Here is a 20,059-nt window from a genome sequence, read left to right as displayed (position 1 = left end):
CCTTCAGCTTACATTACAGCCATTTTACTCAGGTCTGCTGAAATTAGCAGTGAGCAATGGCAGCTCAGCTCATACTAGGTGTTTTCAGAAACGTTTGTAGGGATGATTGCCTCTAGTTGGTATTAACATCAATACAATTCCTAATTATGATATTCCTTTTTAAATATATTCATAATGAGACACACAAAAAAATGAAGCAGAGGATATCTTCTTGTTTTGTTGTGCTTAACGACTAGAACCAGTCATCCCAGAGTGGTAGACTTCCATTGCAAATAGCTCATGCCATATAGTCAAGTAGTCACATTGGATGTAGGGAACTTGAAGAGAAGAATCTGCATGATTACTAATCTGTGGAAATCCTTGAAAGGATGGTCCTTTTTGCTTGGGATCCGCAGACTTGCATTTGAGACTGGATGTAGGTTAATACTCTTGCAAAATGGAATATAATTCATAGATTTGGATTCTAGCTTGGGACTAGCCCGAAAATGGGCTATACTTCACACTGCAGTTTTATAATATTGTACTTCATCGAAATGCAACCTTACATTCATGGTTGATGTCTGAAAACCTCTTGACATGGAACAGCACAGTACAGCATACATTCTGTGTTACCATATATGTTTGCATTATTAACTGCACAGGCAAGATTTTCATCCCCGGATCCAGATTCCACCTTCCGAACAAATGTGGTAGGGAACCCACCAATGCCAGCAGCAAGACACAGAGGGCAATTTTGGTGGAGACTGGGCCAATTAACTGCCTTCTACCAGGAGCCCCGACCAGCTAAGGATGGTGGGCAGGCTCCCGTGTGGAGAAAGCCAATAAGAGGCCGTCCAGCATTGGAAGATCAGCAGCCCCACCATTAGAGTTGGGGGCTGAAGGAGGTGCGGCCTGCATGGGGACTTTCAGGTTGCAACATTGCCACACAGCTGACAGGGAACATTGCCGATAAACATGACTCCACACAAGAATGGCATAGAGCCAGACCTCTTCTTCTTTGGCCTCCTTGTCTCGAGAGACAATGGGTAAGCGCCTAGAGGTGGTCAGTGGTTTGTGAAGCAGTGTCTGAAGTGGCTATAAAGGCCAATTATAGAGTGCCAGCCTCTTCCACAGGCGCTGCAGATAAAATTGGTTGTCGGGGCTGTTACAGTTGGCCCTCTCCTTGCACTTCTGTCTTTTTTCCTGCCAACTGCTAAGTCTCTTCGACTCGCCACTCTTTAGCCCCACCTTTATGGCTGTCCGCCAGCTCTGGCGATCACTGAAAATGACTCCCATGACTTGTGGTCAATGTCACAGGACTTTATGTCGCGTTTGCAGACATTTTTAAAGTGGAGCATGGACGGCCAGTGGGTCTGATACCAGTGACGAGCTCGCTGTACAATGTGTCCTTGGGGATCCTGCCATCTTCTATGCGGCTCACATGGCCAAGCCATCTCAAGCGCCGCTGGCTCAGTAGGGTGTATATGCTGGGGACGTTGGCCGGCTCGAGGACGTCTGCGTTGAAGATACGGTTCTGCCACCTGATGCCAAGGATTCTCCGGAGGCAGCAAAGATGGAATGAGTTGAGACGTCACTCTTGGCTGACATACCTTGTCCAGGCCTCGCTACCGTAGAGCAAGGTACTGAGGACACAGGCTTGAAACACTCGGATTTTTGTGTTCCGTGTCAGTGCGCCATTTTCCCACACCCTCTTGGCCAGGCCTAAGACATATTAAAACACATTGTACACAAGCGCTTTCTGGAGTGACTTGCACTTGATTTCCTTTACTCCTTGTGAGCAAGCTACAAAAATTTGCTTACGTTCAACTTCTTGAGATCAGAAACTATCTTTTTAAAGGAACGTCAGGTGCAAAACTCCAAGTACACAGCCAGACCGCCCAAAGCATTAGCCATCTTGTATAGATAGGCACAATTAAACAACTGACAAGTGGCGGTTGCTGCACAAACATCCCCATCGTCAACAACGCGGGAGCCCAGCACATCAGTGTAAAAGACAAGGCTGAAGCATTTGCATCCATCTTCAGCCAGAAGTGCTGAGTGGAAGATCCATCTCGGCCTCCTCCTGAGGTCCCCAGCATCACAGATGCATCTTTAGCCAATCCAATTCACTCCAGGTGATATCATGAAACGGCTGAAGGCACTGGATACTGCAAAGGCTATGGGCCCTGACAACATTCCGGCAATGGTACTGAAGACTTGTGCTCCAGAACTTGCCACGCCCCTAGCTGAGCTGTTCCGGTACAGCTACAACGCTGACATCATACTGGCAATGTGGAAAATTGCCCAGGTATGTCCTGTGCACAAAAAGGACAAATCCAACCCAGCCAATTACTGCCCCATCGGTCTACTCCCGATCAGCAGCAAAGTGATGGAAGGTGTCGTCCACAGTGCTATCAAGCAGCACTTAGTCAGCAATAACCTGCTCACTGACACTCAGTTTGTGTTCCACCAGGGCCGCTCAGCTCCTGACCTTATTACAGCCTTGTTCCAAACATGGACAAAAGAGCGGAACTCCAGAGGTGAAGTGAGTGAATTCCCTTGACATCAAGGCAGCATTTGACCGAGTATGGCATCAATGACCCCTAGCAAAACTGGAGTCAGTGGGAATCAGGGGGAAAACTCTCCGTTGGTTGGAGTCATACCTAGCACAAAGGAAGATGGTTCTGGTTGTTGGAGGTCAATCATCTCAGTCCCAGGACATTACTGCAGGAGTTCCTCAGGGTAGTGCCTTGGCCCAGCCATCTGCTTCATCAATGACCTTCCCTCCATCACAAGGTCAGAAGTGGGGATGCCCACTGATGATTGTACAATGTTCAGCACCATTCATGACCCTTCACATACTGAAGCAGCCCATATCCAAATGCAGTAAGACCTGGACAACATCCAGGCTTGGGCTGATAAGTGGCAAGTAACATTCATGCCGCACAAGTTCCAGGCAATGACTATCTCAAACGAGAGAATCTAACCATCTCCCCTTGACGTTGAAAGGCATTACCATCGCTGAATCACCCAGTATCAACATTCTGGGGTCACCATTGACCAGAAACTGAACTGGACCAGCCATATAAATATTGTGGCTACAAGAGCCGGTCAGAAGATGGGAATTCTGCAGCGAGTAACTCACCCCCCCATCCCCCCAAAGCCTGTCCACCATTTACAAAGCACAAGTCAAGAGTGTGATGGAATACGCTCCACTTGCCTGGATAGGTGCAGCTCCAAGAACACTCAAGAAGCTCGACACCATCCAGAACAAAGTAGCCCACTTGATTGGCACCCCATCCATCGCCTTCAGCATTCACTCCTTCCACTGACGCAGTGGCAACTGCGTGTACCATCAACAAGATGCACTGCAGCAACTCACCAAGCCTCCTTCGACAGCACCTTGCAAACCCACGACCTCTACCACCTAGAAGAACAAGGGCAGCAGATGCATGAGAACACCACCACCTGCAAGTTCCCCACCAAGCCACACACCGTCCTGACTTGGAACCATATCGCCGTTCTTTCACTGTCGCTGGGTCAAAATCCTTGAACTCCCTTCCTAACAGCACTGTTGGTGTACCTACACGATTGCAGCGGTTCAAGAAGGCAGCTCACCACTATCTTCTCAAGGGCAATTAGGGATGGGCAATAAATGTTGGCCTTGCCAGAGACGCCCACATCCCCCAACAAATAAAAAAAAACGTAGAAATCTAAACTTCATTTAGAAGCCCAAAAGCATAAACTTTTCTTGGTGTCATATTTCATCATACAATAAGCAATTCTGCTAAAAGTTTCACTTCTTTAAAGTGCAATGTGGACATGCCTACCCAAAGTAACACTCCACCTGTGTCTCTGCAGTCAGATCCAAATATGAAATTGTGTACTGAATATGTAAAGGTTATTCCCTTTGGTTATCTTGCAAATGCTAATACAAAATTCTTGAAGTCAGTCAATAAGTGAGATATTAATTATGCCTTTCAATGATTTGCGTGCTTTAACAAGGTATGTAGCACATTCACTAAAGGAAACCACTAAGCCAGCGTTTATCATTCTTCTGTATGGGTCAAATGTTCTTTACTAGTTGTCACTGTCATATCGAATATTGTTTGTGTTCATCTGTACATTCCCCTCTGTTGCCAAACATTTTCCAAGTCGCAAACAGGTAACCATCAACTATAAAGCAATAGCCCAACTTAATTCACATTTGTAAATAATTTCACAGAACAATTTAAAACTCAGGAAGGGAGTAGGGACACAAAATTGGATAGGATGACTGAATAGCCAGCGTGGAATCTGGTCTATTGCTGAAATAATTTTGGCAATTGCTTTGAAAAGGAGATACTTAGCAGAACACAAAGACATATTTTATCTTTTGCTGAAAGAACAAACAGAAAATTACCATGAGTCAGTTTGTCTACAAGGCCACTGTTTTATGGTACAAATTTAAACATTACATATATACACTTTTTCACATTTATTCAAGGTTAGAGCCTATTGCTCCCATGATTTTGTTTTCTGCAGAACCTAAAAATATCTAATCTACACTTACAGCAAAATGAAGTTCATTATTTTTTGCACTCATTGGTGGAGGAATAAAAATAACCATTCATAATGGTAGCTTGCAAACTGGTGGTATATAGTTAACAGTTTTCGGTAATTTAAGCACGGCAGAAATGCTTTCAAGCTGTACTCCAGGGTGCAAACTGGAGTCAATTTAACTGAACTAAGCAACTTGTAGGGGTTTCAAAGCTACTTATGAACAAGACTTTAGCTTGTGTCTGGTCACTTTTGGGATGTAACCTTGAATTCACAGAAGATGCAAGAGCTTCCTATAGAAAGAAACCTCTAAATATTTGACTTTTAAAACATGTGATATAAGTCGACACTTGTAAATTTGGCTTGAAATAATTACAACTGTAAAAAGTGCTACTGGAATTTTCTCAATTTTTTTCTTGGTTTTATTTTAAGTCCTTTAACCATTCCTCTCTTTTCAAATACAGATCTAGCTGTTACCAGAGTACTATCGCCACTCTCATCACTAGAGCTGCTGCTCATATTGGCAGTTTTGATTTCAGCTTTCTCTCTTCCATCTTTCATTTGCTTTTCTGGAGTTTTTCTATTCAAATTAATCATTTTAGAATACTTTTTTGACTTAATTTCAGAATCATCCTCTGCACAGTCATCAGACATTTTAGATAAATTTATAGATTCAATAAAACCTCCTCCAGAAGGTTGTTCTGGAGATTTCTGTGTTTGCTTCCTCTTTCTGTGTTGTATTTGGGAATTATTTGATCTGCCTTTGGTTCCTGATGCTACTCCTTCGTCCTTTTCTTCTACTGCCGAGTTAGTAGCCCCTTCTGTAATACCAGTCGTTTCTTGTACCGCCCCTAAAGCTTCTTGTTCTTTCCTCAACATGCAAGTCACAGCTCTGCGAAGCCTTTGGCTTTTAATTGCTTGCTTTGCATGTTGTTCCATCCTGAAGAAGGAATCAATATGTAGTTGGGACTGCAAGAGAAATAAGTGTTTAGAACAATCTATAAAAAAAAATCTAAACTCAGCAGTAGTATATGGAGGAGTGTCTTACTGAAAAATGTTTGAATACAGTAAAAGAGAAAATTATTGGAGAAAATGAGCATGAAGCTGAAGTTTCTAAAACAGGTCAAAATATAAAATTACAGACGCAAATGTCAGCTTTTTCTTCCCTTGAGTTGGAGCATTTATACTCCAAATGATAGCTCACTCAGAGCCAGAGAGTAAACACAAGATAGTCAACTGAGACAAACTGGCCTGTAGCACGCTACTTCACTCACACCATTCTGGTTGAGATTCCAATGTATCCATTGTTTTAGCTATTAGTGCCACAAATGTCTACATTTTTATATTTCTTGAATAATTTTTTCAAATTGAACATGATTACATATATGGTCAAATGAACATCAATGTTTCTACCACCATTTACATTTCTCCAAATGTTGGAATTTTTAAAAAACATTAATAGACCCTGGAGGAAATATTTTTCCAATTCCAACGTTTGCAATTATTGGGAGAAGATATGTATTGCAATTGCTTCCATTAAAGGTACACAAATCTATTTCACTTAGGAGCCTTCAGGGAAAGGGGCTTTAACTCTCACCATTGGATTAGAAACCCGAAGCTAGTGGCAAAGAATTGTGTTGTAACTTACTGTGACATATAGGGAGCAGAGGCAGGGTGGCCATTTAATGGCCACTTAAGGGCCTCTTCCTGCCTCCACTCTAATTTTGTGGAGGATGGAGGGACCTGCCGCCCCGTGGAGACATCGCCAGAACTGGCAGCCTCCTAGTGGGGTCGGGAGGGGGGCAGGTATCCCTCCTTTGGGAGCAATCCATAGCTGCGCACCCCCACCCCAGGGAAGACCCCACCCATCCTCACGAACACCACCCCAAATCCCGTCACTGGGACCTTCCTGACTGGCCCTGGCGACCATGACCCTACTCACTTGTCCCGGGGTATCCAATGGCCCGACGGTGGGCAGTTAATTGGCTGCCTGCCGTTTGATTGCAATGGGCGACCGATGGGCGGGGCTGAGGCAGGTTCTCGCCCTGCCTTCCGGCCCACCACCAGGACCCTCATTGCCAGAATAAAATATGGTCCATGGTCCCTTTTGAGCTTCATTAAAAAAAAAACTTAGCTTACCTACAGATTTTGCCGAAGTGCTTAATATCCAAATAGCCTTAAAGGGAATGTCTACAATGAAATACTTATCACTGTTCAATTAAGATATACCTGGTGTGTATTGAGTTGCTTCATTACAGGTAAAAGAACTTCATCAGTCTTCTTCCTGGTCCAGCCAAAACGGTTCTCACAAAATGTGCCAAAAGTTAAAGATATATTTTACAAAGTGAAAAAATTGTCAAATATTATCAACAGTTGGGTGAATGTGACAAATTATTATGCACGAGTTAAGCAAAAGGATTTGGTGGCAGTGATCTATTTAATATTATCCATATTTTCTTGGTCTGGAACCTTCTCCAGCTCAGGATAGGTTGGCTATTTTGATGCTGGTCAATTTGCGTTTGAGACTAAAAGAATGTTGCCGACTTTTAAGTGAGGGGCGCTGTGGAAAGTTGCTGCAGAATGGGAAAAGATTCAAATAGGCATCATCTTGTTACGTTCCCTACTCAGATAGTGGCAGCTCTTCTATGACCTCTAAACACAAGGCGCTGAAAATCCATGCGGACTGGCTTCCCACTGTAATTCTTGTGGAAACCTGTGGAAAATGGCAAGGACCTGGTTGCACCATGTTTCTGCTATTTTCCATCCATCTTATACAGAAGTGTCACCCACCCTTTACAAGGCAACTGTTGATCAGGGCAGGACTCCCTAAGCTGAGAGTTCCTGCTTCCTTGGCTCATTCAGGACTTGGTGTAGTACTGTAGGCCCATTCGTCAATTGAGATTATGTTTACTGGCATACAGGTAGGCAGTAACATGCCTGTACAAGGAAGTGGTCTGGATCTCCTGAAGATTGACTCAAGTTTATTCTTCTCTACGTAGAGACAGACAGACAACTGCATTAGATTGGAGGTGGTGGTGGGGAAGGAAGAGAAATTTGGGTATTTCCCCAACCCATAAAAGGCAGCCAGATTTTCCAATTCCATGAAGCAGGTGGGTGCAGCTGCACCCAAAGTGAAACTTGCACACACTTGCCCCAGGCAAATTAGTTACCCTCTCACTGACCTTGCAGGCCAAAGCTCACCAGGGTCAAGACCAAAGGGTGCAATCTTCGTGCAATTACCTGGACACTTTTGAAGCCCTAACAAGATAGGGGCGGCACAGTGGTTAGCACCGCAGCCTCACAGCTCCAGGGACCCAGGTTCAATTCTGGGTACTGCCTGTGCGGAGTTTGCAAGTTCTCCCTGTGACCACGTGGGTTTTCGCCGGGTGCTCCGGTTTCCTCCCACCGCCAAAGACTTGCAGGTGATAGGTAAATTGGCCATTGTAAATTGCCCCTAGTGTAGGTAGGTGGTAGGGAATATGGGATTACTGTAGGGTTAGTGGTGGTTGTTGGTCGGCCGAAGGGCCTGTTTCAGTGCTGTATCTCTAAATAAATAAATAAATACAGGCCAGCACCTCCAAGTCTATGGACAACAGGAGTTCCTTGATCCATGCTTCTCAGTGCTACAATAAAGCATTTTCTCCTGCCCTTCAGCAGACAATGTGGTAACTGAGGAATAAAGCACAGGAGCAGCAAGATTCAGCCATTTAACAAGCTCCCTCATGACTCCTGGATATATGCCCAGCACATTCTCATCCACAGACGTGGACATCCCAACTAACTAAATGGAAGAACCAAACCTACCTACCTACCATGTTGCAGCTGCCAATCAACCACCCACCCACAACCCCTCCAACCCAGCCACAATTCTAAACTGGTTCTTCTTGAAGAACAATCAGATTTTCTGTTTCCTCACATCCGATACCACAATGATAAACAATTGCAACTTACATTTATATAGCACATCTAATGTAATAAAAAGTCCCAAGGTGCTTAACAAGAGTGATATCAATAAAAAGATTTTTGGCACCAAACCACACAAACATCTTGACAGACAGAGAGAGAGAGAGAGGGAAGGGGGAGGTTTAGGGAGGAAATTCCACAGCTCAGGACCAAGGCAGCTGAAAACACAGTCACCAATGGTGGAGTGATTAAAACCAGGGATGAGCAAGAGGTCAGAACTGGGGGAGCGCAGAGATCTTGAAGGGTTGTAGGAGGGAGGGGCAATGCCAATGAGGACTTTGAAACAAGGATGAAGATTTTTAAATTGAGACATTGTTGACTGGAAGCCAGTGAAGGTAAGCAAGCACAGATGTGATGGATGAATGAGCTTTGGAGTGAGTTATGATAGGGACAGCAGAAATTTGAATGAGCACAAGTTTGTGTAGGCTGGAAAACAGGAGGCCAGCCAGGAGAGCATTGGAATTGTCTAGTCTATTCAACAAAGGCATGAGTGATGGTTTCATCAGTAGATGAGCAGAGACAGGGTTGGAGTTGAGCGATGTTACGGAGGTAAAAGTAGTAGTCCTAGTGATTGTGCAGATATATGGTCAGATAGGCACCTCAGGGTCAAACACAACACCAAGCTTTCGAGTGGTCTTGCTCAGCTTAAGACAGTTGCCAGGGATGGAAATGGTGGTCAGGGAACGGAATTTGTGGTACAGACCGAAGACATTGGCTTCAATATTCCCAAAATTTAGTTGAAGGAAATTTCTACGCATCCAAAACTGGATGTCGGACCAGCAGTGTGACAAAGCAGAGGGGTCCAAAGAGGTAAGTGGTGAACTAGAGCGGAGAGTTGTTGGCATACAGGTGGAACCTATGTACCTTTGGAACATATAGCCTGGGGGTAGCATGTAGATGAGAAATAGAAGGGACCAAGGATAGATCTTTGGAGGGGGGAACTGTCGAGGTAAAAGTGCAAGGGTGGGAAGAGAAGCCACTGCAGATGGCCACTGTTACATAGATAAGAATGGAATTAAGCTAGGGCAGTTGCACCCAGCTGGATGACGGATATCATGATATTCTTTACTATCCAGTTTACACAGGGCTGCCTGAAGAAAAGAACATGTAATATGTATATTATATACAGTGTGAAATAGCAGATAACTAATTAGACAAATGTGGTCAATAAAATTGTATTTATTCTCCATAAATACAATCCTAATTTACTTCCATTACTTCTTTGTACAAAAGGATATTCCCTGATCTCATCTAGGTCTGGCCTACCCCAGGAAAGTGATACTTTAGATTCATCTACAGCTGGTTTCAGATATTCTTCTGCCACAGCTGGATTTGGAAACCCAGGGTAAATGTCTAGGTGTCGCAGCTTTTTTTTCACTTTAGTATCATTGGGATTATCTCGCAGTTTTTTATTTTTCTGAGCTTCAGTCCACCAGTCTCTGAAAGACAAGACATTTATTAATTCTATGTTTAACACTTCTTAATTAATGTAACTTTTTCACAGAACTATTCCATAAATCTACAATTGTATACTTTAAGACATTTTAAAACATATTTTCAATCCATATATACAAATATAATGTGTATATATATATATATATATATATATATATATATATATATGTAAACTATAATATATAAATACACTTACTGTGTATGAGCTGACTAAGTAACTCCAAAGCAAAAAATTTAGCCATTTAACACTGAATTGTTCACAATTCTATCTATATCACATTTACTTTGTAATTAACTGCCTTCTGGAAAATCTACAAAGTATGAGTTAAGTACTAAATTCATGGGGTCATGACACAACCACAACAGAACTTAATACATTGGTATAGCATGGAATTGAAATTAATTTTTAATTCTGTGAACTTATAGAAGCATTACAAAAAAAAAAATGTACTTTAGAACTTCAACACTGGGCACTGCACAGAAATAAAACTTTCAGCTCTAAACTTTCAAATCTAAATGATCAGTGCTGCTACAAAGTCCAAATATGAATTCAGCTCAACATTTACAAGTGCTAACTTATTTCTGTACTGTAGGTGACAATTAATTGTAACAGTTTCTATGCATTTATACAGTGTTAGTATGAATTTTTAGCTCTATATTTGGGATTCACTACTGAAACAAAGTGGAATTAGTGAAGACTGTCCCAACTATTACAGTTGACAGAAGGTAGCTGTAGAATGCCATTTATCTTGAGGACTGAAGACTAAGAACAATGTAGTAGTATTTTCCATAGTCACTAAATATAGATGATGAAAGGCATAATGGAGCATAACTATGTTCAACTCCAGATTAATAAACAATGCCAATCTTGCTGGGACTGTGGGGATGTTGTTTGTAGATTGCAACTGGTCAGGGCTTAATAAAAGTAGGTTGCAATGTTATCCTAGTAAACCGGAGTTTTGTAAGTTAACTTGAGAACTCGAGAACAAATTTCACAGAGCTTATTTTACTGGAATTTATTACTCACTTTCCTCATGAGATTAAAAATATTAAATAAAGCCCACGGTAAGGTATATGTTATGTGGACAATGGAAGGAATGAACAGAAAGGGCCAAATGGCCTTATCATATTCACATTCCATCCTCCTATTGTTGACCAGAAAAAGGCAACAGGATAAGGAATTGTGATGAATCATAAGCACATTATATCCTACCGAATGTGAATAAGAGGTTCCAGTCCAGGTCCAATGAATTCATTCAGGAGTTCCATTGCTGTTACATAACCCACACCAGGGATCCCCTCAGTGTAGTCACTGCCCAGAAAATAGGCAAGATTTATCATCTTTGTTCTATCAAGGCCTGAAACACAGAGACATTTGCCAAAATTGTTTCCACTGTTGCCTGAAATACTGTATTAATAACAAAGGAACATCCATCTCCCTGGCAGCTGTCTGAGGCTGAACCAGACCGTTTGCAACCTTGGTGTTGTATTTGGCGCAGAGAAGCACTCCTCCAATTCTGACTTCTTGTGCATTCCTAATTTTAATTACTCTACCATTGGCAGCTGTGCTTTCAGCTGCTTAGGCCCTAAAGCTCTGGAATTCCTCTCTCAACCTCTCTGCCTCTCTCTTCTCCTTTAAGACACTCTTGAAAGCTACCTCTGACCAAGCGTTGGTCATATTCTTAGGTGACTCGGTGTCAAAATCTGTTTGATAACGTCCTGAGAAGTGTCTCAGAACATTTTGCTACATTACAGGCAATACATAAATGCAAATTGTTGTTGGAGCTACTAACCTTGCGTAACTCATAAAAACTTGAATAGTTTCAAAAAGATTGCAAAGATAGCTGGTGTCAACCATTTGAGACATTAGTTTAAATATGCTGAATACTAATTTTGTAATGCTTCTTATTGACAAGTGTGATGTTGATTATATTTATCGTCACACCCACAATGCTGTACCTTGAAACAAGCAATGCTATTTTATTATTTACCAGGTACCATAAAGGGCTAATCTTACAGGTTAAATTTTCCATGAGAATTTAGTGGCTTCATGACAGTGATATAATATTTCAATTAGTTTGACAGAAGGATTTTCTGCAGATACCTTCTTGGGTTCAGTGGACCAGTAACTTCTGAAAGTAAATTTCACAACTCTTATGTACCAAAGTAGACTGACACTGCCCAATACCTAGACAATTGTGCCTTTTCCATATGGCCCTTTCGTACCAATATTTTCAAAGATGTATCAAGAAAATACCTAGTGAGATAGAGCAATTCTTTAGCTGCTTTGTTTTACAGCGAATAAATATCCAAAGCTGATTGAACTCACTTAGTTCAAATCAGTACCACTCATCTTTGCTTATTACAAAATAATGAATATACTGTGCTTCCCTGCAGTGTGTGGTCTTGCTTGACTTAGACAAACTAACTCTGAACTACCCTGCTACATTGTCCTACCAAGCCTGTTGAAAGATTGTCCTTGTAACTTGCTGTTCACAAACTGTGTCTGTCTTTCATTTGTCTTTTGTTCACAACCCAAAAGGAGGGTCTAAGCCACATAAAGCAATGATAAGTGCTCAAGATCGGGGATCTCCCAGCATAATGAATGTGATGTGTTTTTCGATTGCCGTGACAGAGTAATGAACTACTTGGTGTTTAAAAAGGTCTCTGGAGAAACACCAAAGCACTGCTCATTATCATTTTAATCATCTTTCTTCTGTTTTTTTTTTAACTGGTGTGAATATAATTTGATCACAACCCTCCAATGTAACCTCATTTCTCCCAAATTCACAGTGGAAACGTGAATGACCATTTCAAAATTTTAGTAAGCCTGGAGTTCAGAATCTCCAATAAATACAAAAGGGTTTGCAAATTTGGTAAAATACACATTAGTTTTGCATTAAATCCTTTACCTGCTATTTAAACAGCTTAATGTCTTGTTAAAATACTGAACAAAGGAATTTCATTTGAATGCATTATCAGTTACTAATACAGCCCAGTGTGATTTCAACCCAGAAGCCAGTTATAAATTTACAATGCAATGCAAATAAAATTAATGAAGAAAATCTCATCTGTTTTAATTACGAACATATGAAAATGACAGGCAAGAAAAGATCAGCTGGTCCATCAAGTTTGCACCACATTCATGATGCCTGAAGCATCATGATTCCAACTTCCTACCCCCACATCTGATGGAGCCAAAAAATCTGGGGGAAAAATGGGCAAAAAGAATCAGGAAAATTTCACTCAGACCTCCTCACGCAATCAAACCAAACCAATCTAGGAGACCAAAAGCTTCATTTCACACTTAATTTATGTGCAGGCTTGGTCTCTTATCTGAGGAAGGATGCTCTTGCCATGGAGGGAGTGCAAAGAAGATTTACTAGGCTGATTCCTGGGATGGCAGGATTGAAGTACGAGGAAAGACTGGGTCAACTCGGCCTATATTCACTAGCGTTTAGAAGACTGAGAGGGGATCTCAGAAACCTATAAAATTCTAACAGGACTGGACAGGCTAGATGCAGGGAGGATGTTCCCAATGGCTGGGGAGTCCAGAATCAGGGGTCACAGTCTCAGGATACAGGCTATGCCATTTAGAACTGAGATGAGGAGAAATTTCTTCACTCAGAGGGTGGTGAACCTGTGGAATTCTCTACCGCAGAAGGGTGTGGAAACCAAGTCATTATATATATTCAAGGAGATAAGATATATTTCTTAATGCCAAAGGGATCAAGCGATATGGGGAGAAAGTGGGAGCAGGGTACTGAATTAGACGATCAGCCATGATCTTTTTTTGAATGGCAGAGCAGGCTCCTATTTTCTATGTTTTGATGTTTAATTTACAAATATTTTGCTTACCCAGTTGATTATGAATGTGGATGTATTGATAATACTCCACATACTTGTCTTGATTGAAGAAGTTCTTATACACGTGACGTGCTCCAAACAGCCATATGTCACTGTCATCAGTAATAGTTCCACTGGTTTGATCAGTCAGATCCAGGTAAGCACATTGTGCTTCTGCCTCCGTGGGAGCAACAATATAAGGAATACCAAAAAGTCGCAACAACTCCTATAAACAGCACACAACCAAATTAGCAGTCAACATTCATTAATTCAAATTTTACAACTGAAAGGTAATAATTCAACTGTATTTCCCCAGTCTGAAAAGGTTGATAACCATCATAAAAACCTACACTGCCACACAGTAGAAAGTTTCTGGCATAGTTTGAATTTAAACTTCAGCTATGTTTAACTTCTAACTTCATGTCACTGTAAAACTAGCAACTGGAATTTCCAAGTATTTTGGCGTGGTGATTTTCAATTATATCACTTCATATTCTGAAAAACCTGGAAACCCACTCCAAAGGAATTTTTAAAAAAATCAATGACTACTGAAAATAATTAGGGCTGTTTTCACTTTGAAGTTCTTGCATTCTTTTCAAATAAAAAAAATAGAAGCAGGTAAATTCAAGGTGTGGGAAGGAAGATTACATTTTGAGTAGAAATCAGGAGAAAATTCAACATTTACAAGGCTCAAGAAAAAGCATTTTCCACATGTACATAGTTTAATGCTTTTTGGTAATTTTATCTTAAGTGTAAAATAAATTTGAAAAATATAAAAAGGTGAAGTTTTTTTTTTAAGAAACACTTTGATTTTAGATGAAAAATCTAAAGTGATAATGAATTTGAATTCAGCTGCTCTTAGAAACATTTACTTTGAATTAGATTCAATTAGTCCTGAAAGTGGCCAGGTTGGAGACAACAGAAACACAAAGGCCCACATTTTGTTGCACTATAATGGTAAGGCTATCAATTGTTATGATCCCCTGGAGAACAATAAACCAAAAGAATCAAATCCACCGACGGACTCCATTTTAGAAAAACAAATGGACAAGATACAAACAGTCAAATCAAGGTCGAGATTTGGCTTAAGGATTACATGGTAATTATCAGATGCAACAAAGACAGATATCAAGGCTTTATTTATTTATTTAGAGATACAGCACTGAAACAGGCCCTTCGGCCCACCGAGTCTGTGCCAACCATTTATACTAATCCTACACTAATCCCATATTCCTACCACATCCCCACCTGTCCCTATATTTCCCTACCACCTACCTATACTAGGGGCAATTTATAATGGCCAATTTACCTACCAACCTGCAAGTCTTTGGCTGTGGGAGGAAACCGGAGCACCCGGCGAAAACCCACGCAGACACATGGAGAACTTGCAAACTCCACACAGGCAGTACCCAGAATTGAACCCGGGTCGCTGGAGCGGTGAGGCTGCGGTGCTAACCACTGCGCCGCCCTTGGCAGTCCTCTCAGCAAAGATAGCACTGAGCAGTGACAAAGTTCTTTAAATTGAATTGAACTTCTTCAGGTAGAATTCCAGCTCCTGTCCTTCAAGAGGCTGAAATGGAAGTGAAATGCTCTTGCCAAAAGCGAGCATTGCAGTCTTCCCTTAAGCTTTTCGCTCTTGTCGCTTCTTGAATGATCCTGATTCTGCTCATGACTGTCTTGATGGAGTGGTTTCACCCGTAGCTCTTTAGGTCACCAAAAACAGCTGCTGCAAGTCATATTTGCCAATGGCCAGCTCCCAGAATCAAGACTTTTCTCTTTGCAGCTGATCTTTGTTTTAAAATCAACTACTTGCAGCCGGTTTCAAATTGCAGTCTTGTAAACGTGAGCTTGAATAGCTCTGGTCACACCTCTGTTTTTAAATGTTTCTCCAGAACTCTGAAGCTTTTAGTTTCATTTTCAAATAAAGAACTGTCTCAAAAAACAAGCTTTGACACCAGAGTCAGTGCGTCTAACAGTACATTCAACAAGCCAATTGTTCAGATAACAGTATGCACACACAGACTCCATCACACAATGTTGATCATCATTACAGGATAAAACTGACAGTAACTTCTGGCTTCTGCACATGAGGATAAATGCGGAAATCAGAAGTGATACTCTACTCCTTCAAAGGCTGTTCTGTTGCAGCCTTTGTCGACGTAATCAGCACAGAATGCAATGTTATGGCCTGACCTTTGCCTAATTGCTCACTATTCCCGCTATAAAGATGGATGAAAAAGTTAGAGCTGGTAGCATCAGCAGTAACTGAGTTTTTAAACAGCTGATAAGGGACATATACTGAACAACCTCTCTAGCTTTGAAGTGCAATTTTACAAGTGTGGTGTTACATTCCTGAAGAAAAGCAATGTTTCAGAATTTAAAAGAAAAATTAAAGATATATTTTAAGTTTTCTGTGTTTCTATTTAACATTGCTTCCTTAATCCCATGTGCATGCCTCAATCTTTATTTTGCCTCCTGAACGATGATTTAAATTCAATTTATATTTCCTGATTTTTACTTCCTGCTTTGACGTCTATGTGTCTCAGTGAGGATTCTTCAATCTGATTGGTTCAACAGCCTCCCTGCTCACAGCACATTCCCTGTAAAGGGCATTGAATTCAAACAGATGCCCGAAGAGTGGAAATCTGAGCTGACAAGGCTGCTGAAAGATTGTGGGCAACTATACGCAAGGTGAATAGTGAAAGCCGTTCCTTTGCCAATCACAGCAAAATCTGGGCCATTGTGTTCAGGAGATGGAGAAGTTGAAGAGGGTCTTCAAATAAACAGCAGAGAAGCATCACAATGTAAGATTCTATTTTGGTTGAATTTACTAGTCTAAGGAAGAAAAGAAGTCTATTTAAGCTCTAATATCTATTTAACATTATGAAAGCAACATCTGTTATTCAGTTTATGGATTAGATTCATCACTAGTGCACCATAAGATTATTGCTTTACCTGACTGTCCAAGTACATCTGCCCTGTGACAGTAGCAGCAATACGTTCCTGCTGTTGCTTCCGAGATTGTAGGCCAGACTGCTCTATAAACAAGTTGTTCTCTAGATCCTCTATTTCACACTAACATACAGGAAACATAAAAATTAGTATGGAATTAATGAAAAATAATGGTTGATTTAAGAATGGCAAGTTATTTGATGTTTCAATATTTTACTTTTTTTAAAAACAAACCTGCAGAGAATACACAATGTTGTTTGATAAACAATGCCTGGGCGATAAGAACCTCAACTGAAAAATCTGAATTTTTCTCTACAACTTCACTGATGTCGCTGGTGCATGCAACGACTGTGGCTGAAGGCAGGCAGTTAACTGCTCTCAGGCCTCTAACAGTGCTGCTCTGAAATCAACTGACAAGAGGGAGTTGTATTCAAGTGGCCCAGGGATAACCATCCCTCTGATTTTCTTTGACAACTTGCAGGGAGGCTTGCTATCTCCCAGGAATAGTGCAGATGAAATCAGAACCATAGCCCAGTTTAGGACAGAACCTGCACCACACCATTCATGATTTCTGTTACTTCATGTCAGCAGAAGTTATTGTGTGACCCTCCACCCAACCTAGACCCTTATGAGCCACTTTTATGGGCTACATCCAGGACCATCTTGATCAGCCCTGACACTGATGCTAACTACCTTCTACTGCATTGAGTGGCTGAATACTCAAAAAGCTGCACAAAACATTTGAAGACATTCTATTGGCCTATCAGTCCTTGATTAGATTCCAATATAATGTAATCTCAATTGCACTGTTCTCACACATGGCCTCCTTATCAACAGAATGATCTGTAATGTTTTGTGCAGGTTTGAAAAAACCCTTCCAGAAACAGTTCCTATGAACACTATACTAGTCTTCTTTCAACTGTACACAATTAATTTTTATAACATATAATATAAAAGACAACAGGTAGACATTTTGCACCACAGCATCATACATAAGCTACAATCTCCCTGCAGCAAGTTGCTCCATGGATCCTTGATCCCCATTATGAGGCATCTGTGAATGGAAGAGTACGCGCGCAAGTGAACTTGCATGGATATAATGTCTTTCTCAGCCTCTGGCCATCCCAAGACACTTTAAAGCCAATTAACTTCTTTTGAAGTATAGTCACTGTTGTAATGTAGGGAACAGCAGCAGATAACTTGCATACAGCAAGGTGCCACAAACAGTAATGAATTAAGTGACCCAATTAAACTATTTCAGTGATATTGGTCGAGGGATAAATGTTAGCCAAAACAACACCCTTGCTCTTCCTCAAACAGTGGCATGGGATCCTTTATGTCCACCTTAGGGACCTCTGTTTCGTGGCTCGAGTCAGTTTTTGATAAAATAAAAATAAAAGCATGAAGGTTGATTCAGTTTACCAGATCTAGATCACTCCAATTATCAGTTGTGGCTTCTTCCACACTTGGCTGTTTGTGCTGGTCTACCTCCACTTTCATCCTCTGTTGAACAACTTTTCCAACTTCTTCCATATGATCACAGATAAAAGCCTGTGATTGTATAGTTTCTGAAGTAACTTCCACATTACAACTGGCCATTGGTGTGGATTCAGCTGCAGGTGTCAAAGGTGTGAAGATATCAGGAAGAAAGAGTTCATTGTGCAGGTCCACCTTATTGGTGTCAATAACTTCAATGAAGCTACCTGAATATGAAAAAAAAACACTATTTGGAAATTGCGAGAGGGAAATTGAAAAAAAAAACATTAACTGAGCCCAATGAACTTCACATACTGTATTCAGGTGCTTTTGGAAGTCGAATACAGAGTATCTCATTATTGTTACACTACAACTGAGGCACCTGTGGATCAGCAGAAGCTGGAAATGTTAGTGGTTGGCAGGTTGGTCACAATATTTATCACTTATCTGTTATAAGTACCCAACGTGTAAGTGGTTGTGAAAAGAGTGCAGCATTAACAGGGTCTGAAATTTGGTGCAGAGGAGGAAAAGAGGCACTTAAAAAAAAACTTCCAATACTTATAGTGAAAGCTTGAAAAATTATTTAAAATTATTGTCCATAGCTAAGTGCAAGTTAGTGTGTAGAAGAAAAACAAAAACTTAATCTAAAAGTTAGATATGAATAATACAAATAATCAAGGTTATGATATGGCAGATCAGGTTGTGTGCCTCGACTGCAGTATATGGGAGACTGCAGACAGCACGACTGTCCCGAGCAAACCCATCTGCAGTAGATATCGCTGTCTCAAATCTCCAGCTCGGAGTCATAGAGAGATACAGCACTGAAACAGGCCCTTCGGCCCACCGAGTCTGTGCCAACCATCAACCACCCATTTGTACTAATCCTACATTAATCCCATATCCCCTACCATTCTCCTCTCACCACTAGGGGCAATTTACAATGATCAATTTACCTATCAACCTGCAAGTCTTTGGCGGTGGGAGGAAACCGGAGCACCCGGCAGAAACCCATGCGGTCACAGGCAGAACTTGCAAACTCCACACAGGCAGTACCCAGAACCGAACCCGGATCGCTGTGGTGCTAACCACTGCGCCGCCCAGAGTCATGAGCTAGAGACACTCCAACACATAGGGGAGGAGAAGCAGTACGTGGACAGTTTGCTCCAGACTTTGGTCACACATTGTAGAGGTGCAGGCTCAGAATCGTGTTGGAGTGACCAATGGTGTACAGAGTAAGGGAAACAAAAGGTGAAATAGAAAATGAGAACCACAGAAACTGATCCTATCCAACAAGTGAAATGCACTTGCTACCTATGAGGATAAAGACTGTCAGAAGGACAGGCAGAATGTGAACCATGGTACTTTGCCAAAGGTGGGTGTGAGCAGGGAGGAGGAGGAGAGGAAGCCTAATGTGATAATTGTAAGAGATTCAACAATTCAGGGCACAGAGAGCATCATTTGTAAGCAAGATCGAGAGACCCGTATGGTTTGTTGTCTACCTGGTGCCAAGGTGAGGGGCATTTCAAACTGGCTTGAAAGGATATTGTTGGGGGAGGGGGGGGTGGGGAGAAAGAGATCCAGTCATTGTGGTCCATGTTAGGCCAAACATAGAAAAAAGTAGGCAAGAGGTAGAAGAGTATCAGGGGCTAAATTAAAAGGATAAGACATCAGGCATTATAATCTCTGGATTATTAATTGAGCCATGTGCAAACTGGCAGAGGGATAAACAGATTAAAGATGTGAACACATGGGTGAAGGAGTGGTGTGGGAAAGAGGGGTTCCATTTCATGGGACATCGGCAGCAGTACTGGGACAGGAAGGAACTGTACTGTTGGGACAGGCTCCACCC

General features: G+C 41.5%; 1 protein-coding gene across 1 annotated transcript in view; it reads right to left on the bottom strand.

Moving 5' to 3' along the window:
- Nucleotides 1–4,407: 4,407 nt before the first annotated feature.
- ercc5 (excision repair cross-complementation group 5) overlaps nucleotides 4,408–20,059 on the bottom strand; it is a 182,313-nt gene continuing 166,661 nt past the window's right edge. Inside the window, exons 32-38 of the mRNA XM_068034427.1 lie at nucleotides 18,157–18,437; nucleotides 16,738–16,857; nucleotides 13,795–14,008; nucleotides 11,150–11,294; nucleotides 9,720–9,920; nucleotides 6,748–6,832; nucleotides 4,408–5,487 (exon numbers count right to left, since the gene is read on the bottom strand). Of these exons, the coding sequence (XP_067890528.1) occupies nucleotides 4,909–5,487; nucleotides 6,748–6,832; nucleotides 9,720–9,920; nucleotides 11,150–11,294; nucleotides 13,795–14,008; nucleotides 16,738–16,857; nucleotides 18,157–18,437 (1,625 nt within the window). The 3' untranslated portion in view covers nucleotides 4,408–4,908. The remainder of the gene's footprint in view (nucleotides 5,488–6,747; nucleotides 6,833–9,719; nucleotides 9,921–11,149; nucleotides 11,295–13,794; nucleotides 14,009–16,737; nucleotides 16,858–18,156; nucleotides 18,438–20,059) is intronic.

The sequence above is a fragment of the Heterodontus francisci genome, chromosome 6 (genome assembly GCF_036365525.1).
Source record: "Heterodontus francisci isolate sHetFra1 chromosome 6, sHetFra1.hap1, whole genome shotgun sequence".
Taxonomy (NCBI): domain Eukaryota; kingdom Metazoa; phylum Chordata; class Chondrichthyes; order Heterodontiformes; family Heterodontidae; genus Heterodontus; species Heterodontus francisci.
The sequence above is the reverse complement of the archived record's forward strand: the minus strand, read 5'-3'. Positions and strand labels throughout refer to the sequence as shown.